This window comes from Pongo abelii, chromosome 1 (assembly GCF_028885655.2).
Source record: "Pongo abelii isolate AG06213 chromosome 1, NHGRI_mPonAbe1-v2.0_pri, whole genome shotgun sequence".
In the NCBI taxonomy this organism is placed as follows: Eukaryota; Metazoa; Chordata; class Mammalia; order Primates; family Hominidae; genus Pongo; species Pongo abelii.
The window spans coordinates 220,599,261-220,626,718 of NC_071985.2; the positions used below are offsets into that span (position 1 = coordinate 220,599,261).

The 27,458-nt window shown below is 44.9% G+C and overlaps 1 protein-coding gene and 1 pseudogene across 1 annotated transcript; one reads left to right on the plus strand and one right to left on the minus strand.

Moving 5' to 3' along the window:
* Window positions 1–2,787: 2,787 nt before the first annotated feature.
* LOC112131927 (PRAME family member 15) lies at window positions 2,788–9,489 on the minus strand. The gene is made up of 4 exons (XM_024241831.1): window positions 9,443–9,489; window positions 6,343–6,651; window positions 5,095–5,676; window positions 2,788–3,349 (listed from the first exon to the last, which is right to left on the minus strand). The coding sequence occupies exons 2-4, from the start codon at window positions 6,633–6,635 to the stop codon at window positions 2,788–2,790; spliced, it is 1,437 nt and encodes a 478-aa protein (XP_024097599.1). The 5' UTR covers window positions 6,636–6,651; window positions 9,443–9,489.
* A 14,107-nt stretch (window positions 9,490–23,596) lies between these two features.
* LOC100437144 (PRAME family member 1-like) lies at window positions 23,597–26,353 on the plus strand (annotated as a pseudogene).
* The last annotated feature ends 1,105 nt before the right edge of the window (window positions 26,354–27,458 follow it).

Here is a 27,458-nt window from a genome sequence, read left to right on the forward strand (position 1 = left end):
TATCTGAGATTACAGGCACCCATCACCACGCCAGGCTAATTTTTTGTATTTTTAGTAGAGACGGGGTTTCACCATGTTGGCGAGGCTGGTCTCAAAATCCTGAGGCTGCCTTGGCCCCCCAAAGTGCTGGGATTACAAGTGTGAGACGACATGCCCGGCCACAAAAATAAATTTTATTTTATTATTATTTTTTTGAGACGGAGTTTTGCTACTGTTGCCCAGGCTGGAGCACAATGGCTGAGTCTGAGTTCATTGCAACCTCCACCTCCAGGTTCAAATGATTCTCCTGCCTCAGCCTCCTGAGTAGCTGCAATTACAGACATGTGCCACCACGCCTGCCTAATTTTTTGTATTTTAAGTAGAGAAGGGATTTCTTCATCTTGGTCAGGCTGGTCTCAAACTCCCGACCTCAGTTGATGCACCTGCCTCAGCCTCCCAAAGTGCTGGAATTACAGACATGAGCCACTGCACCTGGCTCATAATAGTAAATTTTTAAAAATGCCATAAAATATAATCCTTGCAACACTCAATTACACCATCTGGTCTGATCTATCAGCAGATGGCACCTGAGACCTATGGATTGGAAATTTTGATCTCATACTCATTATGAATGAATCCAGTCCAGAAATGCCCACCCTTCACCCTGCTGGCTCCTGGGGCTCTGCTCTTTGGGGGAATCATGATGAAATTGTGGCAGAGAGCAGAAGTTGAGCCCCATTGCATGCCCTGAGTTCTTGTTGCCTCTCTATTATCAGGAATAGGAAGTGAGATTGAAAGACGAAAAATGCTGGGACTTCTGCTGAGAAGAGAAAAAACAACAAGATGTATTGATCTTACTGTATGCCAGGCCCCATGCCAAGCCCTAAACATGAACCATCTGATTGGATCCTACCAGGGTCCTATAAGCCGTTGGACATCATCATCCTCATTTTACAGGAACCTGAGGCTCTTGGCTAAGATCCCTGACAGCAACACCAGCCTGTGAGACCTCAGCAGGATCGTTCACTTGGGTGCTCGTTATGCAGGCTTCCTCAGCACAGGGAAGGTCACTCATCACCCACAGGCACTTGATCGTTATCCACCCTTTGATGACGTGAGACTCCAGAACATGCTGCAGTAGTCTCTTCCTTGATAGGGAGAGAGGGGAGGTCCTATGAGAAAATCTCTCATCCATCTGACTTAGCTCCCAAGTAAGATGTAACTTTTTAAATATCAGATGGAAATATTTAAAAAGTGTTACACACCTGCATAGTTTTAGTATTTTAGTTAAAGGGAAAGTGGCTGTCTTTTCTGGCTACAACCAGTTTAATTCAAGAAGGGCTGCTAGTCATCAGTGGAACAAGCAAGGGTTGGTGCTGCCCAGAGACTCCAGCTAATACACAATATGGACATCCCCTTCCAGGGCAGTGGAAAGAGAGTGGCTCCTTGTGCAGTGAAGCTGACATCCACTAACTAAGGCTTCTGGAACCATGTGGAGACTCACAAGGAGTGGGCAGGATCTCAGCATCTGGCTAGCAGAGAAAGACCCTGAGAAGAAGGTGCTTTCCATGTAGATTGGCTCACTGTTCTTGCCCAGTAATGTTCCAGGCCCTTGGTGTCCACGTGGGGTGTATTAACCCATTGAACAGCCACAGAAACTAACAAGGAATTAACAGACATCTAAAGAAGTGAAGAACTGGAGGAGGCCAAGTCAAGTGTGGTGGCTCACACCTATACTCCCTGCATTTTGGGAGGCCAAGACAGGAGAATCACAAGCTCAGGAGTTGCAGATCAGCCTAGGCAAGACAGCGAGGGCTTGTCTCTACTAAAAAAAAGTATCCAGGTGTGGTGGCTCACACAGCTGTAGTCCTAGCTACTCAGGAGGCTGAGATGGGAGGATCGCTTGAACCCAGGGAATAGAGGCTGCAGCGAGCTATGATTGTGCCACTGCACTCCAGCCTGGGTGACAGAAAGAGACCTTTAAAAAACAAATAAATAAAAAGCCTAACACAGTGGCTCGCACCTGTAATTCCAGCACTTTGGTAGGCCTACTTGCGTGAATCACCCAAACTCAGGAGTTTGAGACCAGCCTGACCAACTTAGTGAGGAAACCCAGTCTCTACTAAACATACAAAAATTAGCTGGGCATGGTGGTGCATGCCTGTAATCCCAGTTACTTGGGTGGCTGAGGCAGGAGAATCATTTAAAGCCCAGGTGGTGGTTGCAGTCAGCCGAGATGGCACGATTGCACTCCAAACTCCAGCATGGGCAACAAGAGTGAAACTCTGTCTCAAATAAAAGAATGGGAGGAAACTGATTAAAATAACCAAATTTTATTTCAATGCCTTGATTTTCTTGGGCTGCATCTTATTGATTGGACAACTCAGTGCCTTTTGTTTTTCCATCAATAACTGAAGATTCCTGAGGCTTAAAGTGGAAAACAGGTTACTTAATAATAGAGGGCACCAGACAGTTTCCGCTCAGTTTTCCTTTATTTCTGATTGTTTCTTTACAACCATCCATGCAAGAGTAACTCCCTCATGTATTCTCAAGCCTGAATTCCACTCTAGATATTCACATTCCCATTTCTGACTCTACAGGACACGGGTCCCCAAAGTCCCATCAAATCCATGGCAACAATTCCCCCAAGTCCGGCCCCTGCTTGATCACCTTTCCTTTCCCACTTTCAGAGCCCATGTCTGAAGCGATGGGTTCTGTGCTCCCTTTAGGATGTACCTAAGACCTAGGTTTTAGTTTCCAAGTGTCCAGAAGAAAATGTTTGCCATATCCATCCAAATAGGCAGGCATTCAACAGCAGCACTGATCTGCCTCCAAGTCATAAAATGACCTGTTGCCACAGTCAGGGCAGTAGTCAGTACAGAACAAGATCCTCTTGGGGTGCCTTAAATCCCTCACTCTCCCCATCAGGTCAGACCTAAGTTGGGCAAATCTGCTCCAGCAGAGAGTACCATCAGCATCATAACTCTCCCGTGGGGCAGGATACAGCTCCAAGCATATGTTGTTGAGTCTGATTGTGTGACACAGCAGGTTCTCCAGGGTGGCCGTGGAGATGGGATTTCCACAGAAGCTGAAGGTGGTGAGCTCAAAGCAGCGGCTCAGGGCAGGCAGGATGACGTTGACTTGGGAGTCTATGATACCACAGTCATCTAATTCCAGGTACTCAAGAGTGGCTGCAACTTTTTCTAGCAGAACTTGGAGAGGCACAAGACTGAAATTGGCCAGTCTGACGCCACTCAGGTCCAGGGTCTTTAGTTGACTGATGCTCGGGCACTGGGATAGATGCTTCAAGTCTGATTCCAAAAGCACACAGTTAGTTATTGCGAGGATCTTTAACGAGGTCTTCAGACAGCTGGGGAGAGAGAGCAAGAAGTTAATTCTGGGGAATCATAGGTGTGAGTGGAGGGTGGAGGGGGATGGCTTCCAGGTAGTGGATGGAGACCATTTTGCCCAAGCCCAGGGTCATTCTGATGGCCTGATGATCAACACTTAGGATGATGCGTGATGAAGAGCTTTGCCACTGACGTCATTTCCACTTTAGGCCTGGCGCAGTAACTCACACCTGTAATCCTAGAACTTTGGGAGGCTGACACTGGTGGATTAGTTGAGATCAGCAGTTTGAGACCAGCCTGGCGATCATGGCAAAACCTCCTCTCTACCAAAAATACAAAAATTAGTCAGGTGCAGTGGAGGGCGCCTGCAATTCCAGCTACTTGGGAGGCTAAGGCAGGAGAATCGCTTGAACACAGGAGGTGTAGGTTGCAGTGAGCAGAGATCATGCCACTATACTCCAGCCTGGGTGACAGAGCGAGACTCTGCAATAAAAAAAAGAGAGAGAAAAATAATTCCATTTGAGGCTGAGTCATTTCTCCACCATTTATAGGAATGGATCAAGTTCACAGAATCCTGAAAGCTGCCTTTCCTCATCTGTCAGGCAGAAAACCACATCTCTGGGCCACAGGAGCTCATTGGAGATTCAGAGATAAAGGACAAACCCAGGTAGGATCCTGCAACATGAGCTGGGGTGAGTGGGGTGCAGGCATCCCTGACACACCTGTATCATCAGCAAAACATCTGTCACTTTCACCATTCTTTGTGCCTCCTCCCCAATCCTCTGTTTCAGAATCATGCATTTCCTAGGTAATTAATTTACCTGGAGCTCAAAACAACATTTTACAACAGGGAATTAGAGATGGGATCATTCATGTTCACCAAACTGTGGGGCACAAAGCTTATATTCTGAAACGTGCAGGTTTGCTGACCATTCCCCTCTTCAGTGCCCGCTGCATTTCCCTACTTCACATCATCTTCTTAAAAATTAGCTTGTTGGCTGGGCGTGGTAGTTCTCACCTATAATCCCACACTTTGGAAGTCCAAGGTGGGTGGATCACCTGAAGTCAGGAGTTCGAGAATAACCTGGCCAACATGGTGAAACCCTGTCTCTACTTCAAATATAAAAATTAGCCAGGTGTGGTGGCCCACGCCTGTAATCCCAGGTACTCAGGAGGCTGAGGCAGGAGAATCGCTTGAACCTGGGAGGCAGAGGTTGCAGCGAGCTGAAATGGCAGAACTGCACTCTAGCCTGGACGATCAAAGTGAAAATCCATCTCGGAAAAAAAAATTTAACTTGTTTGTTTTTACTTTTATTTATTCATTTCTGACAGGGGTCTTGGGATGTTACCCAGACTGGTCTTAAACTCGTAGGCTCAAGCTAGCCTCTTGCCTCAGACTCCCAAAGTGCTAGGATTACAGGCATGAGCCACCATCCCTGGCCTAGTTTTCATCATCTTAACTTAGACAGACGTCCTCAGGAAGAATTCAGAAAGGCACCCTCACTAGATCTGAACCGTCCAGTAGCTAGCTTCCTAGCAAGGCAGCCTCTCTATAGCATCTCCCTTAGCTGATCCCTCTGCCTCTATTGGGATGGTTGCATGATACCCATTTCAGGACAGGGCCACCAACAGGACAATGCATGGACATTCTAGTGTCCCCTTCACTATTACATCCTCATAGGCTGGCTCACAGTAGATGCCAACTAGTGTTTACTGTAACAGGCTCTGCTGTGGTCTGCAGAGAAAGCTCAGCACCCTCCCTCACCTGAGCAGCTGGTCCAGGTGGCCTTCAAGGAAAGAAACAGAGTTCATATAAAGCATTTGGAGGTGGTTCAGCTTGAGGAACTGAGTGGTGAACTGCGCAACAATCTCCTTCTTCTGCTCTGGGGAAACGTAGCGAGAGACATCCATGTGGGAGAGAACGAGCTTCTGAAGATTCCTCATCTGGCCCAGGTATGGGGTAAACTGTGTGAGGATGGGAAGTATCCGCTTGCAATTCACTTCCACCTCCTGGATACAGTCTAGGTTCACCATTTTCAGGATGCTTCTGATATTGCGGAAGGGCATTCCCAAAATTTTCAGCTTCTTACAGCACAGGTGTAGTACATCTTTCCTGTTCTTGACCCACAGAAGGATGCAGGTGAGGTATTCATCCAGAGTCCTGTTCTTGAGCCACAGTTCTATGAACACAGTCAAGGGCTGCTGTCCTCTCATCCTTGGACAGTCCTGCACTGGTTTTTTGTTCCTCATGGCATTGAGGAAGCACCCATGGGCCATAGCTTCAGACCAAACCATCCAGAAGTTCTCACAGACATCCTGTAAATCCAGCACTTGAAGTTTCCACCTTCTGCAGGAAAATAGAGGTGAGACTGAGAATTTAAGGACTCATTTCTGAACTTAAACTCCACATACTGGATAGCAGCTCCTCCCCTCTCTGATTCTTGTCCCTCTCTCTGACTTTTCTCCACCCTGTTTTTCCCTTGGATCCTGCCCACTTCTACATTTTTTTTTTTTTTTTTTGAGGCCAAGTCTCCCTCTGTTGCCCAGGCTGGAGTGCAGTGATGCAATGTCAGGTCACTGCAACCTCCGCTTCCCTGGTTCAAATGATTCTCCCGCCTCAACCTAGCAAGTAGTTGGGATTACAGGAGCCCACCACCATGCCCAGCTAATTTTAGTATTTTTAGTAGAGTTGGGGTTTACTGTGTTGGACAGGCTGGTCTCAAACTCTCGACCTCAGCCTCCCAATGTGCTGGGATTACATTGTGAGCCACCGTGCCCGGCCCAGTTCTCACTTTTCATGGTGCCTTTCAGTGCCATTAGAGGACAGATTCCTGTTACCTCCATGGACTTGCATGGTGGGCAGTGCTTTCCCTGAGGAGCTGGTGAATGGCCAAGGCCTCTCAGCTTCCTCACCACCACCATCCCCCCTTGGGCCTCCTCACTTCTCATGACCCAGCTGCTCCTTCTGTTGGACGCCTGGGCCCTCCCGACCAGCCCACCTGGGCCACTTCACCTGGGACGAACCCCGTGGGTAAGCAGTGCATCAAGCCCATCGAGCACAGCTTGGAAGGCCTCCAGACAAGGCATCTTCATCAGAGGCCTCAGAGGGAGGCGGCGGAAGGGCCAGGCCTGCACCATCAGCTTCAGGGCCTCACAGCATCTCCTGTTGAAGGCCTCCATGAACAGTGGGGGGAAAAGTTCCATGGGCAGCTCCTCCAGGGTGGAGATGGCCAAGGTTTTGTCCCTCAGAAGGCTCTGCCCCGCAAGCTCCAGGAGTCTGGGTGGAGTCCGGATGCTCATCTTCATGAAACTGCAAGGAAAACTTCCAGAGGACAAACCCAGAGAAAAGGCATCACTCTCAGGCCAAGCCCATGCAATCTCATGTTCTCCCAGAGCCAAAGTCACTGCTCTGGCAATGGTGAAAGAGCCCTCGGTTTACTGCAATTCTACTCTGTACTCATTGGCCACTAAGCCAGCATTCTGCCTCTGCTGCATCAGCACGAGCGTCTCCCCAGCAGTGAGGAGGCAGGGCCACCACTAGCACTTCCTTTCTATCCAGTGCTCCATCCAGTGACTAATGAGTGTGGAGGAACCTGAAAGCTAACCCCTCCCACCTTTGGGGAAATTACTAAGTACTCAGGGTTCTAAAACAATGGGAATGGGAGCGTCACAAGCCTACATGCCTATATTTTCAGTTTCTACAAGCAAGTTTGTTGAGAACATTCATGGGGCATCCCTAGAATAGATTCTATTTGTTTTCTTTTCATTATTTAAGCTTTTTTCTCTTTCTCTCTCTTTCTTCATTCTTTCTTTCCCTCTCTCCCTCCCTTCTTTCTTTCTTTCCCCCTCTCTCCCTTCTTTCTTTCTTGTCTCTCCCTCCCTCCCTTCTCTCATTCTCTCTCTCTCTCTTTCTCTCTCTCCTTATCTCTCTCTCTCTCTGTCTCTGTCTCTGACAGGGTCTTGCTCTGTCACCCAGCCTGGAGTGCAGTGGTGGGATCTTTGCTCAGTTCAGCCTTGACCTCCCAGGCTCAAAGGATTCTTCCTCCTCAGCCTCCCAAGTAGCTGGGACCACAGTAATGCATCACCACACCCAGCTAATCTTTTATTTTTTTACATTTTGTAAATACAGTGGATTTCACTATGTTGTCCAAGCTGGTCTTGAACTCCTAGTCTCAAGCAATACACCCCCCTTGGCCTCCCAGAGTACTGGGATTATAGGTGTGAGCCTCCACCCCAGCCTCATTATTGAAAATTTCAGTGAGAAGCTTTGAAAGCTATGTGACAGTTCGCAAGACAGATGTTTCCAATGCACACCTCTTACGCATATTCAAAATGAACCACTTTGGCTGGGTGCAGCGGCTCACACCTGTAATCTGAGCATTTTGTGAGGCCAAGGCAGGTGGATCATCTGAGATCAGGAGTTCAAGACCAGCCTGGCCAACATGGTAAAACCCTGCCTCTACTAAGACAGCAAAAATTAGCCAGGTGCAGTGGTCTGCACCTGTAGTCCAGGCTACTAGGGAGGCTGAGGCAGCAGGATCGCTTGAACCCAGGAGGCAGATGTTGCAGTGAGCTGACATTATACGACTGCATTCCAGCTGGGAGGTAGGCTAGATTCAAAAGAGAGAGAGAGAGAGAGAGCTACATTTGATTAGACTTCTTAATCTCTACCCAGGTAATCCTGATTGGATTTTTGGCTTTCTTCCAGATTAACTGATCGAATTAGATATTTATCCATCAAAATGAAAAATTTACGGATAGGGTGAAAGTCCAGGACTCATTCACTGATTCCCTCCACAAACATGGAGTTTTACTGATATGTGTCCTTCACAGTCCTGAATGTGAGATAGGGAAGGGTTGAATCTCTTCCTGATATTAGACAGAAAGAAAGAAAACTTGAAAGTATCTTTGTTGAGGGATCCTTGGCCTCATCAAATTTATCAAAATATTTCAGAGTTAAAAGAGTTTTACAAAGACAGAGATGACAGTCCCTAAGAAAACACAATAGAAATCTTCATATATCCAATGACCACCTGGCTTTCATAATTTTTTTTGGTGTTGAGGGAGCTGAGTCTCACTTCGTCGCCCAGGCTGGAGTGCAGTGGTGCCATCTCGGCTTGTGGTTATCTCGGCCTCCAAGATTCAAGCAATTCTCATGCTTCAGTCTTCCATGTAGCTGGGATTACATGCATGCACCCCCACACCCATGTCTCCGTTTGGGTGGAAGAGGATGTGATTGGTTTAAAATTAAGCTCAAAGATCCTTTTTGGTTAAGATTTTGTTTTTGTTTTTTGGATAGGCTCTCTCTCTTTTGCCCAGGCAGGAGTACAGCAGTGGTATGAGCATGGCTCACTGCAGCCTCAATCTTCTGGGTTCAAGTGATTCTCCCACACCAGCCACCCAAATAACTGGGACTACATATGCATGTCACCATGCCCTGCTAAATAAAAAAAAAAAAAGAGGCCGTGCACCAGTGGCTCACAGCTGAAATCCCAGCACTTTGGGAGGCCAAGGCAGGTGGATCACTTGAGGTCAGGTGTTCGAGTCCAACCTGGCCAGCATGGTGAAACCCCATCTCTACTAAAAATACAAAAATTAGCCAGGCATGGTGGCAGATGTCTGTGATACCAGCTTCTGAGAATGGAGACTGAAGCATGAGAATTGTTTGAACCTGGGAGGTAAAGGTTACAGTGAGTTGAGATCGTGCCACTGCACTCCAGTCTGGGTAACACAGTGAGACTCCATCCCTGCCCTCAAAAAAAAAACATTGTGTAGAGGAGGGTTTTTTTCATGGTGCACAGGTTGGTCTCAAACCCCTGGGCTGAAATGATCCTCCCAGTTTGTCTTCCCAAAGTGTTGGGGTTAAAGGCATGAGTCACTGCTCCCTTCAAGTATTTTGAAATGACATCAACCAAAGCACAATCAACTTTTTTGAAATAAAGACAGAACTGCATTTAGAGGAAAAAATTCAAAGCTTCAAATTGCTCATATGAGAAAAAAAAACAAAACAAAACAGGATACAGCTCTGTGCCATCGTAGGCTACAGTGTCAACATCCCAGACCGACTGACTGTAAGTCAGATGGGAGTGTCCTTACAGAAATTAGTGACTTACCAGATATGGATGTAGTTTAGAAGGTGCTCAGACCTCAGGAAGAACCAAGCAGGAACTACAGGCTTGAAGACTTTGGATCTCTCCTGTGGGTCTTTAGAAGATTTTACTGACCTTTCTAGTCACAACTCCCACCCACGCCCCTCCATGTATCCGCTGCTAGCTTCCAATCAAAAAGTGATATCTGATTGCATTTCTGAAGCTCCATCCAGTTAATCTTGATTGGGTTTTTGGCTCTCCCCAGATTAATGGATTGAATCAGATATCCATTCGTATCACATATCTATATTCAGTTAGTGAAGCAAGAAAATGACAGTGTTAGGGATAGGGTAGAAGTCAGGAATACATTCATTCAAGGCCGGGTGAGGTGGCTCACACCTGTAATACCAGCAGTTTGGGAGGCAGAGGCAGGTGGATTATCTGAGGGCAGGAGATTGAGACCAGCCTGGCCAACATGGTAAAACCCTACCTCTACTAAAATTACAAAAATTAGCCAGGTTTGGTGGTCTGTGCCTATAGTCCAAGCTACTAGGGAGGCTGAGGCAGGAGGATTGCTTGAACCCAGGAAGCAGAGATTGCAGTGAGCTGACAATACACCACTGCAGTCCAGCCTGGGAAATAGGATAGATTCCAAAAAAAAGAAAAAAAGAAAGAGAGAGAGTGAGAACTACATTTTATTAGAGTTCTTAAACTCTACCCAGTTAAACCTGATTGGATTTTTGGCTTTCTTCCAGATTTAGTGATTGAATTAGATATTCATCCATCAAAGTGAAAGAATTAGGGATAGGGTGAAAGTCCAGGAGTCATTCACTGATTCACTCCACAAACATAGAATTTTAATAATATGTGTCCTCCAAAGTCCTGAGTGTGAGATAGGTAAGGGTTGAATCTCTTCCTGATATTACACAGAAAGAAAAAACTTGAAAGTATCTTTGTTGAGGGATCCATGGCCACATCAAATTTATCCAAATATTTCAGAGTTAAAACAGTTTTCAAAGACAGAGTTGACAGTCCCCAAGAAAACACAATAGAAATCTTCATGTATCCAATGATCACCTGGGTGGTATAATCTAATATTTTTTGGTGTGGGGGAAGCTGAGTCTCACTTTTTTCCCCAAGGGTGGAGGGCAGCGGCACCATCTCAGCTCACTGTAACATCTGCCTCTGAAATTCAAGCAATTCTCATGCTTCAGCCTTCCATGTAGCTGGTAATACAGGCATGCACACCAACACCCATGTCTCCATTCAGGTGGAAGAATTACAGTGAGAATGTGATTGGTTTAAAATTAAGGTCAAAGATCCTTTTTGGTTAAGATTTTTTTTTTTTTTTTTTTGGACAGGGTCTCTCTCTTTTGCCCAGGCTGGAGTACAGCAGTGGTGTGAGCGTGGCTCACTACAGCCTCAATCTTCTGGGCTCAAGTGATTCTCCCACACCAGCCACCCAAATAGCTGGGACTACAGATGCATGCCACCATGCTCGGCTAATTAAAAAAAAAAAAAGTAGAGTTCGAGCACCAGTGGCTCACAGCTGTAATCCAAGCATTTTGGGAGGCCAAGGCAGGTGGATCACTTGAGGTCAGGTGTTCGAGTCCAACCTGGTCAGCATGGTGAAACCCCACCTCTACTAAAAATACAAAAATTTGGCAGTCATGGTGGCAGATGGCTGTGATACCAGCTTCTGAGGAAGGAGATTGAGGCATGAGAATTGCTCGAACCTGGGAGGTAAAGGTTGCAGTGAGTTGAGACCATGCCACTGCACTCCAGTCTGGGCAACACAGCGAGACTCCATCCTCGTCCTCAAAAAAAAAAACATTGTGTAGAGGAGGGTTTTTGTCATGTTGCCCAGGTTGGTCTCAAACCCCTGGGCTGAAATGATCCTCCCACTTTGGCCTCCCAAAGTGTTGGGGTTAAAGGCCTGAGTCACTGCTCCCTTCAAGTATTTTGAAATGACATCAAACAAAGCACAATCAACTTTTTTGAAATAAAGACAGAACTGCATTTAGAGGAAAAATTCAAAGCTTCAAATTGTTCACATATAAAAAAAAAAGAAAAGACATGATATAGCTCTGTGCCATCGTAGGCTGCAGTGTCAACATCCCAGACCAGTTGACTGTAAGTCAGATGGGAGTGTCCTTACAGAAATTAGTGACTTACCAGATATGGATGTAGTTTAGAAGGTGCTCAGACCTCAGGAAGAACCAAGCAGGAACTCCAGGCTTGAAGACTTTGGGTCTCTCCTGTGGGTCTTTAGAAGATTTTATTGACCTTTGTAATCACAACTCCCACCCACGCCCCTCCACGTATCCGCTGCTAGCTTCCAATCAAAAAGAGATATCTCATTGCATTTCTGAAGCTCCACCCAGTTAATCCTGATTGGGTTTTTGGCTCTCCCCAGATTAATGGATTGAATCAGATATCCTTTCATATCACTTATCTATATTCAGTTCGTGAAGCAAGAAATTGACAGTGTTAGGGATAGGGTAGAAGTCAAGAATACATTCATTCAAGGCCGGTCGATGTGGCTCATACCTGTAATCCCAGCACTTTGGAAGGGCAAGGTGAGTAGATCACCTGATGTCAGGCGTTCAAGAGCAGCCAGATCAAAAAGGTGAAACCTCGTCTCTACAAAAATACAAAATTACAAAAATTATCCGGGCATGATAGCAGGTGCCTGAAACCCAGCTACTCGGGAGGCTGAGGCAGGAGAATTGCTTGAACCCAGGAGGCAATGGTTGCAGTGAGCCAGAATTATGCCACTGCACTCCAGTCTGGGTGACAGAGAGAGGAGATTCTGTCAAAAAATTTAAAAAATCCATTCATTCATGAACTCCAGAAACACTGATGGAATTTTACTAATATGTGAACTTCATAGTCTTGAGTATGAGGCAGGGAAGGACATTAGACATCTGTTTACGACATTAGACAGAAAAATAAAGTCTGAAAGTAGTGTTGTTAGGAGATCTTTGGCCACATCAAAATATAAAAATGCTTTACACTTAAAAAAGCTTTATAAAAACAGAGGAGTCGTCCCTACAAAATCAGAATAAAAATCTCAATGTGTCGAATGGTCTTGGGGATATTGTGTAACCTAAGGTAGCAGATTATATTCTCGTTCTGGTGCAGGACATGTGCCACTGAGGGCGTGAGTGATCTCAGGACTTAGGTTAAGGCTTCTTTGGAAGAAATTGAAACCACATCCATAAACTTTATAAATGTAACCAATGAAGAAAGGAGGGAGAGAAACAAAAATAAACCAAGCTTGCAACACATTCAGCATTCATCAGGAGGTCAGCTTGCTCTCTGACCTGGTTCCTCATGGTTGCTGGCAGCCTACTGTTCCAAAATCATATAGACCTTAGATTACAGTTCCCCTTAACTTCCCTGCAGACAACAATTTAAGCAGTGTAAAACATTAACTTTTTTCATCTGAGATATTCTTTCAGGTTCTGCATGTCAGTGAAACTACTGATGCCAGCTGATCTGAAGGGCCCTGCAACGCACTAACGCACCAAAGAATGCAGTTTCTACATCCTGTTGACTTCTTCCCTCTTACTGCTACCCCAACTTTCCAGCCCCTTGCTTTCCAGGATCCACTGGAAATGCTCAGTACTCCTTGGGGAGATGAACTTGAGGATCTCCTACTAGCTTCTCATTCAGCCACCCTGTGATCATTAAACTCTCTGCCACAAACCCTGCTGTCTCAGAATATTGGTCGGCTACTGTGCAGCAGGCATAGGAACCTGATGGTCCTGTAAGAAATTTATGTGAAAATTACAAAGGGAAGTGAAAGTGGAGGCTGGTCAGGATTGACCTGGGTGTTTTAATGGAATCCTGGGAGTGGACAAAGACTTGGTAAACATGTTGTAGGTTATTGAGGGGGTGGAGAAGGAATCTTTCCAACATTGCACTGAAGGTCATCTTTTTTTCATACTTATGACCAAGAATAACTCTTTCAAAGAATTTATGTAATTCTCCTCATTTTTCCTTTCAAAGCCTTTGTCTTCCTTTACCTCCCCAATTAATCTCACATCTATTCCTATTGCTTTGCTCATTTCATAATAAAAATCCTTTTTTTTTTCCTGTGGAGTCTCTTTCTCTTTTAAGTAGACCATATATTTTGTTGCCACACAAGATAAGTAATCTGGTTTTATGGAGAGAAAGGGACAAAAGAATCCCAATCCTCAACAGCTAGGGGTGATATGAAGGTCAGGATTATTCTTTGTCATATCTGCACCTGCATATTAGCAGTGAAAACGTGCAGGTCACATTAGGTAGACCCAAATTAATCATCCGTGGAAGGTCTTCTGATTGCCTTACATCCTGTTGCTGAGTAAACAATCTGATCTTGGGTCCATGAGTGCCTGAGACTCTTCAAGTACTGTTGAAGGCTTCACCCAGTGACAGTGAGAAGGACACTTATTTGATTCTGATCATGAAGTTTTGCTGGTTGTCTTGCAAGGAAAATGTTTTCGCCTGTGATGTTGTCATCTAAAGTAAATGATTGTAACCTCTGTATTGTCCCTTCCAATGGAAAAAACAAAAACAAGAAACTCAACTGTATTTGAGTCTTGCTAGGATAAAACAAAAGAAAATTAAAAAAAACAAAAACAAAAACTGATAGGAGGAGTCCCATTCCCTTCTTTCAACCTTTCTTACCAAAGCATTCCAACTTGTAACAGACTTTTGAAAACACTCATTTTGTCAGTGTGTGTCTTCCAGGTCGATCCTCACATTTAGCTTCCAATGAAGCTTTATTTAATTATTTCTGCCTCAACTGCCTTAATGTCTATTGACAACAAGTTGCATGGTAATGGTTGGAATTGGGGTGGGAAGGAAAAATATTTCTGTATGTTTTATAAAGTAATCCTTGCATGCCATCATCTCCATTGAAGAATGAATAGGTTTCTCTCCAAATGTGTCCTGAGTATTGATGCATCCAATAAATAAAACTATTATTTCATATAGTAGAGCTATAGATGCATTCTATTTGCCTCTAGAGTTTCCAATGATCCAATGTCTAGTTTCAGTAAGTTCTCTGATTATATGGCAGAGGGTAACATGGTCATGTTCTGTTTCTATGTCTATGTCGATATCTATAGCATTCCCATCTACATAATGTGTGTCAAGCCAAAGAGTTTGATTCTAGTGGGGGTCTGGAACACTATCTAGATTGGATCCAGTTACACTAATGTTTTCTAGGCAAAGAGATAAATTACCAGTAATGAAATCAATAATAGTCACAGGCCACCCACTTGCACTTATAGCTTCTTCTCAGTGCCAAGTCATTTAATTATAAATATTAACGAACTTTCCAAAGGAAGGATAACAAACTTTATCATGAAGTTAGCATCCTCAATTGCTACCCAACTGTGTATGAGAGCAGGTTCTACTATTAGTTGTGATCCTTCGCTTTCGTGTAAATGACTCCATAGCCAGCAATTGCTTTGGTTAGTGAGAGCGGCTACATTTTGAACAGGAGACCTTAGAAAGTGTTTGGTTAGAGTGGTGAAAGTACCTAACAATATAAAATACATGTCTGAGAATTTTGTGTTAATACAAAACAAGACCAAGACTCAGTCAATGGAGGAAGATCAAATGGAGTCTTGTTCCATTGTCTTGGAAAAGCTGCCCACTATGTGATGATGTCTGCTTCTATGAAAGGCTTTTCCTTGGATATCTTTAATTTTAAGTCACCTGGTACGGTCCCATCTAATGCTGCTCATGGGCAGATTTCCCTTGGTGTCATTTCTAAAGGAAGCAATCTCCAAATGCTAGGGCATGAAGGTCTAAGCATCACTGAAATCCTCCTTCACCTTCTGGAAATAGTCTTTCAAATACTGCATCAAGGTCTTGCAATATTGAGTCATATTGTTAGTGAACAATGGGCTCACTCTGAGAAGTGTATAGAAGCTGATACTATGCCACCATCTTTTGAGAAAGGAAAAAAAGATTCATCCAGGTGTGGTGGCTCATGCCTATAATCCCAGCACTTTAGGAGGCCGAGACAGGCAGATCCCGATGTCCTGGGTTCGAGAACAACCTGGCCAACATGGTGAAACCCGGTTTCTGCCAAAAATACAAAAATTAGCTGGGTGTGGTGGCATGTGCCTGTAATCCCAGCTACTCAGGTGGCTGAGGCAGGAGAACCCCTTGAACCTGGAAGGCAGAGGTTGCAGTGAGCCAAGGTAGTACCTCTGTACTCCAGCCTGGGCAACAGAGACTCTGTCTCAAAAATAAATAATAAGAATCCAGTTTTCTTTGTCAGTTTATCTAATATTAGTTTCAAGATACCATTTGTTCACTCAATTTTTGTAGAATACCAAGGATAATGAAGTTAATGGTAGTGCCATTAGATCTGTAAAGTCTTATCTGTGTGATAACGAGCCCAGTAAACTGAGTTCTCCTACCATTGGCCATTTCTCCAGAGGTGCGCCAGAAAAGAAACACATTTTATAATCATTTATTCCCTATGACTATGGCATCAGCCTTTCTAAAAAGGTAAGCTACAACCCATCCTGAAAACGGACACACAATCACAAAACTTGTAGCCTTTTTACATGGCTCACTGTCATCATTGGTCCATAACATTCCCTTTTCTTGCAGCTATAATGTGTGTATGCCTACATATCCATATCTATATCTACACCTTTTTTATTACCATGATTCACTTCCACTCCCCTTTCCATAGACAGCCACTCTACTGTTTGACCTAGCCTTGAATTTGCATGTGACCTCTAGGAATATAAGTATACAGAAAGTATATAGAATATATACTTGAATTTTGTATGTGTATTTCTATTAATCCACATATATGCTATAGTGTATGGTGCTACAGAAGAGGGCCTGACAATTAATTGTCCAGTCCTAGACACTTTGGAGAGTGAATGGACATGTTGTTATAATTATTTTTTTTTTGGAGTTGGAGTCTCACTCTGTCGCCAGGCTGGAGAGCAGTAGTTCAATCTTGGCTCACTGCAAACTCTGCCTCCTGGATTCAAGTGATTCTCCTGCCTCAGCCTACCGAGTACCTGGGATTATAGGTGCCCACCACCATGCCTAGCTATTTTTTGTATTTTTAGTAGAGAGATAGTTTCGCCATGTTGGTGAGACTGGTCTCGAATTCATGACCTCAGGTGATCCGCCCACCTCGGCCTCCCAAAGTGCTGGGATTACAGACGTGAGCCACGCCACCCAGCCTTGTTATAATTAAGACTTTCAGAACAACAGGGGTGTATGAAGGCTTATAATCACCTTTACCATAGACCTTGGTCTCTTACCTAAGTTTGTAACTAATATATTTTTCAAATATAATAACAATAAAAATATCCTTGCTTGCCCTATGTCAAATCCAGCTCACAGTACTTAAATCGATTAACTTATAGCACACTGTGAAGTCAATATTGCTATTTTCCCATTTTATATGTGAATGAGCTAAGGCACAGAGAGGTTAATAAGTTGTGTAAGACCACACAGCCATCGGCCAATGAACCAGTTTTTTTTATTTTTATTTTTTTCTGAGACAGAGTCTCGTGCTGTCGCCCAGGCTGGAGTGCAGTGGCGCGAACTCGGCTCACTGCAAGCTCCGCCTCCCGGGATCACTCCATTCTCCTGCCTCAGCCTCCCAAGTAGCTGGGGCTACAGGCACCTGCCACCATGCCCAGCTAATTTTTGTGTTTTTAGTAGAGACAGGGATTCACCGTGTTAGCCAGGATGGTACTGAGACAGTTTTGAACCTAAATTAAGCAGTCCGGATCTGCTGGATCTGGAGTCTTTACTACTAACCAAAATACCTACGTGCCTCGAAATCCTAAGTTGCTGAGGGTCTTACCTTGTTTCATATCTCAGTAGGAAGGGAGCTAATGTTTATCCATTACATCTGATGTTTAATGCAAGTTTTCAACATACAACATTTCATTTTCCAAAATATGTTATGATAAATTTAATTTGATTTTTCCGCAATTCTTTTCTGCATTTTGTTGGAACCTTGCTTTTCCCCCTTTAGTTTGTCAGTATGCTGAATTACAGTTAGATTTTTCTGTGATTGTCTGGCATTCCTGGAATGGCCATTATATATTACTATATTGCTTTCTCTTTTTTTCTTTTTTTTTTTCCTTTTGAGATGGAGTTGCACTCTTGTTGCCCAAGCTGAAGTGCAATGGCATGATCTCGACTCATTGCAACCTCCACCTTCTTAGTTCAAGCAAATCTCTGGCCTCAGCCTCCTGAGTTGCTGGGATTACAGGCATGTGCCACCACACCTGGCTAATTTTGTATTTTTAGTAGTGATGGGGTTTCTCCATGTTGGTCAGGCTGGTCTCGAACTCCAAACCTGAGGTAATCCACCTGCCTTGTCCTCTCAAAGTGCTGGGATTGCAGGCGTGAGCCACGGAGCCTGGCCTATCTATCACTTTCTAATGCAGTGTTGCATTTAGTTAACTGATAATTTATTAAGTACTTTTTTCTGGCTGACCGCGGTGGCTCATGCCTGTAATCCTAGCACTTTGGGAGGCCGAGGCAAGTGGATCACCTGAGGTCAGGAGTTCGAGCCAACACAGAGAAATTTTATCTCTACTAAAATGACATAAATTAGCTGGATGTGGTGGAGTGTGGCTCTAATCCCAGCTATTAGAGAGGCCGAGGCAGGAGAATTGCTCGAATCTGGGAGTCAGAGGTTGCAGTGAGGTGAGACTGTGCCACTGCACTCCAGCCTGCATGACAGAGTGAGTCTCGGTCTCAAAAAAAAAAAAAAAAGAAAAAAGAAAAAAACTCTTTTGCCAAATAAGTTTAAATTTACTTTCCTTCTAATATCCTTAGTCATTTTTAAAATAAAGGTTACTGCTTTCTTATGAAATGAATTAGACAGCTTTCCATATTTGCCTTTCTTTCTGGAACATCTTGTACAAAACAGAAAATACTGGCCAGGCGCAGTGGCTCATGCCTGTAATCCTAGCACTTTGGGAGACCAAGGCAGGCAGATCACTAGCTTACAATAAAAAAATGATATCTGATTGCATTTCTGAAGCTCCACCCAGTTAATCCTGATTGGGTTTTTGGCTCCCCCAAGATTAATGGATTGAATCAGATATCCATTCATATCAGATATCCATATTAATTGCATGAATCAGGAAATTGACAGTGTTAGGGGTAGGGTGGGAAATCAAGAATTCATTCATTCAAGGCCAGGTGAGGCAGCTCACACCTGTAATCCTTCCAGAAGGACTTCCTGTACCGGTTTAGCCTTTGCACACCCTGTCTTTCATTTGGGTCCCACTGGGGGTCTGTTCCTGGTAGTTGGATCCTCACATACCCTTGGGGATTTTGTAATCACCTGGAACATGTTCTTCCAGCCACTTAGTTGCTACTTGGAGCACTCTCCTCCTTTCATCTGTATTAAAGAGGTACATGAGCACCTGGTGGCTATCAGACCAGGTGGGGTTGTGGGTCTGGATAACAGTTTGGAGCTAATCAATTATAGCTTGAGGCTTTTCAGTATAGGATGGGGTATTGTTTTCCAATGGAGGAGATGGGCAGAGGTGAAGGGTTAGTACACAAAGGCATGCCTTTCCACCATATGCCCATCCTCGTCTACTCCAGTATACCGTTGCTCTCTCGGGGACATTTGTATCCCAGTTCTAGGCCTCAAACGGGCAGCCAAGGGAGGGTCTTTCATCTTAGGGTCTTACATCCTGAGGTCTTGCATCCTTTCTTCTCTACTCTGGGTAGCCTAGGGGTATGTACACCTCGTGGAAGCTCGGGCACAGTGGGCTCAGGAGTGGGAGGCCTTCCTTCTTGGTGAAAGGGGGGGCACTGGCCAAGTTTCTTGCCAGTGTTCCTTTGCTTAATTTCTTTTTTCAACTGTTGTTTGTGATTTTTCATCTTCCTGAGACCAACCACAATTTGCTGGACCTTCTGAATTGGGGAAGAAAGGAAAGTCTGTCAGTCAGTTTTTTCCAACATTTAGGTTGTTGAACCTCTTAGGGGATCCTCTGAGCCTCTCACCTGAGGGGTCTGCCAATCATTTGTTGCCTGACCATGGGCAGATTCCTCTTGCTAGCCAAGTCTTGGGGTCAGCAACATGCTTTAGATTATTTGTGAGGAGAGCTGAGACCTTGGATGAATGATACCAGCCCCTGCTGTGCCTCGTGGATGCTCAGTCACCAGAGACACTCACAACCACCCTTGGTGCTGAGCTCAACCTCAGCCTCAGCCTCACAAAGTGAGGGCCAGTGAAGTAGAAGCCCCACTGAACACATTGCAGTTTAACTTGATTGCACACATAGCAGGGCATTGACAGTGAGGTCAGAAATGTGGAGAAAGAACATTTACAGAAACATTTCAAGATAGAAAACATCCTTCAAAGTACTCCAGTTTTGGAGGCCAGTGGCATCTCAGAGCTGTTTGGTTTTCATATGGAAGGGGAGAGAAAGGCCTGGAGGACTTTCTGGAGGCGGGGGAGGTTCTTACTACTTTGTGCCCTAAAACATCAGAAGAATCACTGTGTGATCCTCCTTAGGATGGGAGCCATCCCTGAACTTAGCAGATCTTTCAACATGAAATAGAGCTTCCAGCTTTTGTGGGGGAATGTATTGTAGGTGTGCACCCAATTTAACAGTATATATGCACTGTTCTTAAAGACAAGAAGGCTGTTTCTTTCTTTCTGTCTTTCTTTCTTTCTTTCTTCCTTTCTTTCTTTCTTTCCTCCCTCCCTCCTTTCTTTTTTTCTTTCTTTCTTTCTTTCTTTCTTTCTTTCTTTCTTTCTTTTTCTTTCTTTCCACCTTTCTTTCTGTTTCCTTCTTTCACTTCTGTCTCCCCTCCCTCCCTTACTTCCTTCCTTCATTCCTTCATTCTTTTTGAGGCAAGGTTTCATTCTGTTGACCAGGCTGGAGTGCAGTGGCACAACGATGGCTCACTGGAGTCTCAATCTCCTGGCCTCAGGTGATCCTCGCATCTTCACTTCTTGGGCAGCTGGGACTACAGGTGCACACCACCTTGCCTGGCTAATTTTTTGTATATATTTTTTATAGACAGAATTTTTCATGTTGCCCAGGCAGGTCTGAAACTCCTGCACTCAAGTAATCTATCTACCTTGGCCACCCAAAGTGCTGAAATTACAGATATGAGCCACCACACATGGCCTGAGCTTTCTTTGTATGCCTAATGGTATCGCTTTAATCAGAATCTCTCTGTTCAATATTAGGGACAAAGGAGGACTTTAAGGATGGCAGAACATTAATTATCAAAATATACTGGGGAATGGGACGATCGGATTGATGAGGATGAAGGGCCCTGGGAAACACCTGTGGGTGAGGGTTGCTGGGAAATGTCCCACTGTGGGGAGATCCCTGAGTCTAAAAGAAAGGTTTCCAGACCATAGCGCCATGACAGAGACATGGACCCTTGTTCACTTTCTCCCACATCCTGTAAAACCCACAGCTTCCACCCTCGATGGCTTCCAGGTTGGGAAAGTCTCCCTTCCCAGGTCTGGCCACACTGCTTCTCTCTGGCATCTGTCCCAGCTCAGATTCTCAGATTCCATCTTCCCAGGCTGATTTTCTGAGGCAAGCCCATCATTTTTGGGAGTAAACACGCTTTGCCTTCTAGTAGAGGCCAAGACTGTATCTGTCTCCTCTTCCCTCAAAGACAATGTTGTGTTTGAAGAGTCTGCACTGTCTCTTCTGTAATTATTCCCTTTTTAATTTTTGAACACAATCCAGACAGAGTCTTTCAATCCTTCTGTGGAGACACCCACAAAATACCCACCATGTTTTATGCTGTCTTGGTTCCTTCCCAGGGTTCTACTAGAACACCCAGTACCATCCTGCCCAGCCTCCACCTTACTTTGTCACTCTTTCCTGATTTCCCTCAGAGAAGCCTCGACCTTAGTCTTGTGATCAATCACACCCTCAGTGGTTGCCCTCTTCAACCTGAACCCACATATGACCTGCCCTGTTAGGAAGCATAAAACCCAGGTGACCATTGGATAACAGAGCTTTTTATTCTGTTTTCTTAGGGTTGACATCACCGTCTTTTTAAAGCTGTCTTAGCTCTGAAACGTTTTGATAATTTCAATGTGGCCAAATATTCTCCCATAAAGATATCATTAGGTTTTTTTTTTTCCTTCTAATACCAGGAACAGATTAAACCTTCCATGTCACTATGAAGGCACATGTTAGTCAAACTTCATCAGTGTTTGGGGAATGAATGAATTAATGAGTTTTGGACTTTCATCCTATGATTTATTCTTTCACTTTCATAAATCCACATCTAATGTAATCAGTTAATCAGAAGAAAGTGTGAAACTCAATCAGGATTAACTGGGTGGAACTTCAGGATCTAATCCAGTATCACTTTCTGATTGGAAGCTGGTGATTGAGAAGGGGAGGGTGTGGTTAGAAACATCAATAAAAGCTCCTGAGTTTGCACAGGAGAGACCCAAAGCCCTGGTGCCTGGAGCTACTGCTTGGTTCTCTGAGAGGTCCCAGCACCCTGTAAACTGAGTCCAGATCTGGTAAGTCACCACCTTCTTAGGAACATGCCCATCTGATCTGCAGCCAGCCAGTCAGGGATGGTGACATGCAGCCCAAAATGGCACAGAGAATTTCCTGTCTGTTTTTTCAGATTAAACAGATGTAAGTTTTGATTTTTCCTCCAAATATAGTTTTGACTTCATCCCTCAAATTTTGATTTGTGCTTCATTTTTCTCGTTTCAAAATTCTTATTGAAGCAGCTTTTTAAAGAAAATATTAAAAATTTATGGTTGGATGGATGTTTATGTCTTGACATGAAGTTGTTGGTTTCTGTGCCTGTCACCTATAGTTCACACACTTGGTGGTATTGTGATTTTATTAGTCAGGCTTTCATTATACAGAAATCTTAGATCTCCCGTACACCATTCTCAAGAGTCCTGTTCTGAACCTGGGATTTATCTCTTCCCTTAGACTCTGTCCCTAAGTGTGTGATTGTGTGTGTGGAAGGGATGTGTATTGGATCCTTCTCCTCAGACTTAGCATTTCCATCCCTACTTTTTAAGTGTTGTAGACTGCTGCAACCCTGCTTTTATAATTTCTCTTACAATTTTTCAAAATAAAAACACACACCTTGGATTCCCAAAGTGCTGGGATTACAGGAGTGAGCCACTGTGCCTCATCTAGAGCTAGTATTTCTATCCCTACCTTCCAAATGCTCTAGAATACCATCATATTGTTTTAGTTTCTGGTTAATTCTTTTCTCTTGTTCTGAGATGGAGTCTCACTCTGTCACCAAGGCTGGAGTGCAGAGCGTTGAGTTTGGATCACTGAAAACTCTGCCTCTGGGATTCAAGTGATTCTTCTTCCTCTGCCTCCAGAGTAGCTAGGATTATAGGACTGCACCACCGCACCTGGCTAACATTTTATTTAACTAATTATTATTATTATTATTTTTTGAGACAGAGTCTAACTCTTTTGTCCAGACTGGAGTGCAGTGGTGGGATCACGGCTCACTGCAACCTCTGCCTTTTGGAGTCAAATGATTCTTAATTTTTTTATATTTAGTAGAGACAGGGTTTCATTATGCAGGCCAGGCTGTTCTCGAACTCCTAACCTCAAATGATCTGCCTGCCTTGGCCTCCCACAGTGCTGGGATTAGACATGAGCCACAGCACCCTGTCAGTTTCTGGTTGAAATTTTTCAAAATAAAAAGTAATGGCATTGATTTTAGGGAGTCCCTTTAGTGTTCTGCCAGCATGTTCATGGCGTAAACTGAGAATGTAGGCTGTCTGGGGCCACAGGAAACTCTCATTGTCATTGCTTTAGGGCGTTAAGTGACAAGAAAATTTTCCTCAAAGAGGTAGAGCTTGGCTTTTAGGATCCTCAGTGACAGTTTCTGGTGGTTCTGGGATTCAGTGGAGCAATGGATGAAAATTAATGGGCCAGTGGTCTCTTTGATCCCCCCTTCCTTGGTGTTTGGAAGACATTCTTCCTGGTACCAGCGGAAGCAGAAATATAGATCTGTGGCCACCAAGTGCAGAGTGGAATTGGGGTAAAGTGGTAATTTTTCTACCTCTACCAGAGCAATGCTATTGGCCCTAGGAGAAGATGAGGTGGTTGTGTTTGGCCTGAAAGTGATGCTTTTTCTCCGGATTTGTCTTCTAGAGTTTTTCCTTACAGATTCATCAGGATGAGCATCCAGGACCCACCCAGACTGCTGGAGCTGGCGGGGCAGAGTCTGCTGAGAGACCAGGCCTTGACCATCTCTGCCATGGAGGAGCTGCCCAGGGAGCTCTACCTCCCACTCTTCCTGGAGGCCTTCAGCAGGAGACACTTCCAGACTCTGACGGTGATGGTGCAGGCCTGGCCCTTCACCCATCTCCCTCTGGGATCGCTGATGAAGACGCTTCATCTGGAGACCTTAAAAGCATTGCTGGAAGGGCTTCATATGCTGCTTACACAGAAGATTCGCCCCAGGTGAGGTGACCCAGGAGGGCTGGTAGATAGGACTCAGGTGTCCAGGGAAAGAACAGCAGGGTCAGTCAAAGAAAGAGCCCAAGGATGGCCCAGTGTCTTCTGGTGGTGCTGGTGAGGAAGCTCAGAGAGGCCTTGGCCATTGCCCAGATCCTCAGGGAAAGGACTGCTCACCATATAGGATCCACTGTGGGAACAGAAACTTGCCTATTCCCAGTGGAAGGTAAATGGAATACAAGTGGGGATGAGTCAGAATTGAAAGAGAAAAGGGACCAAGAAATCTCAGAGAGAACAGGGAGCACTGAGGACAGGAGCAGCTGATCTATTGGATGAGAATGAAAGCAAAGGTCAGGGATTTGTCCTTCTGAATTCTGAGCCTCTGCCTTACTTTACCCACAGGAGATGGAAACTTCAAGTGCTGGATTTGCGGGATGTTGATGAGAATTTCTGGGCCGGATGGCCTGGAGCCTGGGCCCTGTCCTCCTCCCCAGAGACCATAAGTAAGAGGCAGACAGCTGAGGACTGTCCAAGGACAGGAGAGCACCAGCCCTTGAAGGTGTTCATAGACATCTGCCTCAAGGAAATACCCCAGGATGAATGCCTGAGATACCTCTTCCGGTGGGTTTACCAAAGGAGAGGTTTAGTACATCTGTGCTGTAGTAAGTTGGTGAATTATCTAACGTCGATTGAATATCTCAGAAGATCATTGAAAATAATCCACCTGAATAGTATTCAGGAGCTGGAAATTTGCTATGTGTCCTGGCCACATCTGATAAGAAACCTTCATTGTTACCTGAAGGAGATGAAGAATCTTCGCAAACTCATTTTTCTCCAGGTGCACGTCAATTACCGTGAGGAATGCTCAGTCGCCAAAATCAGCTCTATGTTCCTCAGGCTGAAACATCTCCAGTTGCTTAAAATGAATATGGTCACCTTCCGTAGAGGGCACCTGGGACAGCTGATCAGGTGAGAAAGGATCGTGCGCTCTCTCTGCAGACCACAGCACAGCCTTTTTTTTGTTACAGCAAACACTAGAAGACGTGTACTGTGTGCCAGCCAGTGGCAACGGCACAGTGCAAGGGACACCAGAATGTCAACACATTGTCTCGTTTAGTGCTCCATGTCCTGGAGTGGATATCACAGGATCACTTCAATAAAGGCAGTGGGGTCACCTAGGATAGAGGCTAGAGAGGGACATCTTGTACAAGGTACTTAGTGGGCGTTTCAGCTCTACTGAGGGTGCACGTGTGAATTTCCTGTTACAAAGTGTGTTTCAAGTTGATATGATGTAAAAGAGGTAACAGAGGAGGGTATGAATGGAGGGACAGTGCGTCAAACTTGTGCATTTCACAGTAGAAGCTCTGTCCTCACCAGCTTAGTGATCACAAATGATCCTGTCTCTGATTCCCTGTCTGTAGAAGGTTGTTTTGAACTCCAGGAAAGTCAATTGACACAGAACATGCGTGCTTCTGGGATGGAGGGTGAAGGGTAGGAGTGAGAGTGGTAAAAAGTGATAGGTGGTTTGCAGATGCAGGCATGCCAGGGAGCCCCTGCCGGCAGGTAGCCCTAGCTGATGTCCGGAGACCTTGCTGAGTTGAGTTCTTTGTACACATCACCCACCGGGTACCTGTGGCCGAGAGATGAAGTTTTCTGCTAAAAGATGAAGATAAAAGGCTTTAGAGATTTTGTGGCCTTGACCCAATCACACAAGTAATGGTGAAAAGGCTGAGGCTAAAATGGGACTGCCCCTGAATGATCAGAGTCCTCATCATGCAGCAACGTGCATGCCGACCATCATCAGATGGTGGGAACAAAGTTGTGTTTGTTTGAAGCAGGCATTTTCCTTGAGGTTATTCCCCACTACCTTCATCTAACTTGTACCATTGTCCAGAATTAACTTCTTGATCTCCACAGGTGCCTTTAGAACCCCTTGGAGAACTTGGAATTAACTTGTGGCTACCTATTGGAAGAGGACTTGAGGTGTCTCTACCAGTACCCAAGACTCGCTTACCCAAAGCATCTGAATCTCAGCTACATGCTGCAGTTCTGTATCAGTCTTGAACCCCTTGGAGCTCTGCTGGAGAAAGTTTCTGCCACTCTTGAGACCCTCATCTTGGAGGGCTGTCAGATCCACTACTCGCAACTCAGTGCCATCCTGCCTGGCCTGAGCCACTGCTCCCAGCTCACCACCTTCTACTTTGGCAGAAATTGCATGTCTATGGACGCCCTGAAGGACCTGCTGCGCCACACCAGTGGGCTGAGCAAGCTAAGCCTGGAGACGGATCCTGCTCCTGAGGAGAGTTTGAATTCCTTGGTTGGTGTCTATTGGGAGGTCTTCACTCCACTTCGGGCTGAGCTGATGTGTACACTGAGGGAAGTCAGGCAGCCCAAGAGGAGCTTCATTGGTCCCACCCCCTGCCCTTCCTGTGGCTCATCACCCTCTGAGGAACTGGAGCTCCATCTTTGCTGCTAGGGAAGGCGTGCCTAGCGCGGTAGAGAAATCCAAAGTTCTCTTCCAGGCCCTTGGACTCTAAAATCTAGTATGTAGGTGCAAGTTATTTTTCTCTTTTCTTATTTCCTTTTTTAATAATTCCAAAATTTTTATTACAAAAAAATTGAGACAGTGTTTCACTATGTTGCCCCAGCTGGCCTCAAACTGCTGGGCACATGGGATTCTCCTGTCTGGGCCTCCTAAAGTGCTGGGATTACAGGCATGAGTGACTGTGCCCAGGCCACATGTGCATCTCAAAGGAAGCACAGAGCTCTGTTTCAGACAGGTGCTTAGTGGGAGGGAAAAATCCTAGCAGAAGGGGGCAAGACTTGAGGAAAATATTGAGGTGGAGTCAATGAGACCTACAGAGTCAGAAAGAGAAGCTAAAGTTCTTCAGTGATGAGAATGTTATCCCTGCAAGGATGCTCACCAAGAAATATCAGAAATAGAGAACCTCAATGAAAACTTTCTGGTGTCCTCTGTAATTGATTTACTTGTTTTAGGGATTTATACATCAGAAATCTCTAGTTATTGAGTTACTGATGGAAAAATAACGAGGCACTAATTTGTCTGTGATTGAGGTTCAGCTGTGGAATATCATAGCAACAAAATAAAATTAGACCATTTTGAGTAATTCCCACCCATTCTTGTTCTTTTAGTTCATTATTTATTTTTTATTTTTGGAGACAAAAATATTGCTTTGTCATTCAGGCTGGAGTGTAGTGGTGCAATCTGGGATCACTGGAATCCTTTCCTGTGGGGCTCAAGTGATTCTCGTGCCTCAACCACTCAAGTAGCTGGGGGTACAGGCACATGCCACCAAGCCTGCTGATTTTTGTATTTTTAGTAGAGACAGGGTTTTCCCCTGTTCACTAGGCTGGTCTTGAGTTCCTGGCTTTGAGTGATCCGCCAACCTTGGCCTCCCAAAGTGCTGGGATTACAGGTGTGCGAATGGTCTGCACTCATCCTTTACTTCTCTTTGGTCATCTGTTTATTCATACTTTTTCAACTTTGGGGAGCAGCACGGTCAGGCACAAAGGCACAGGCAGAAAGGGGCCATGAGGAGAAGATGGGCTTGGGGTGGTGC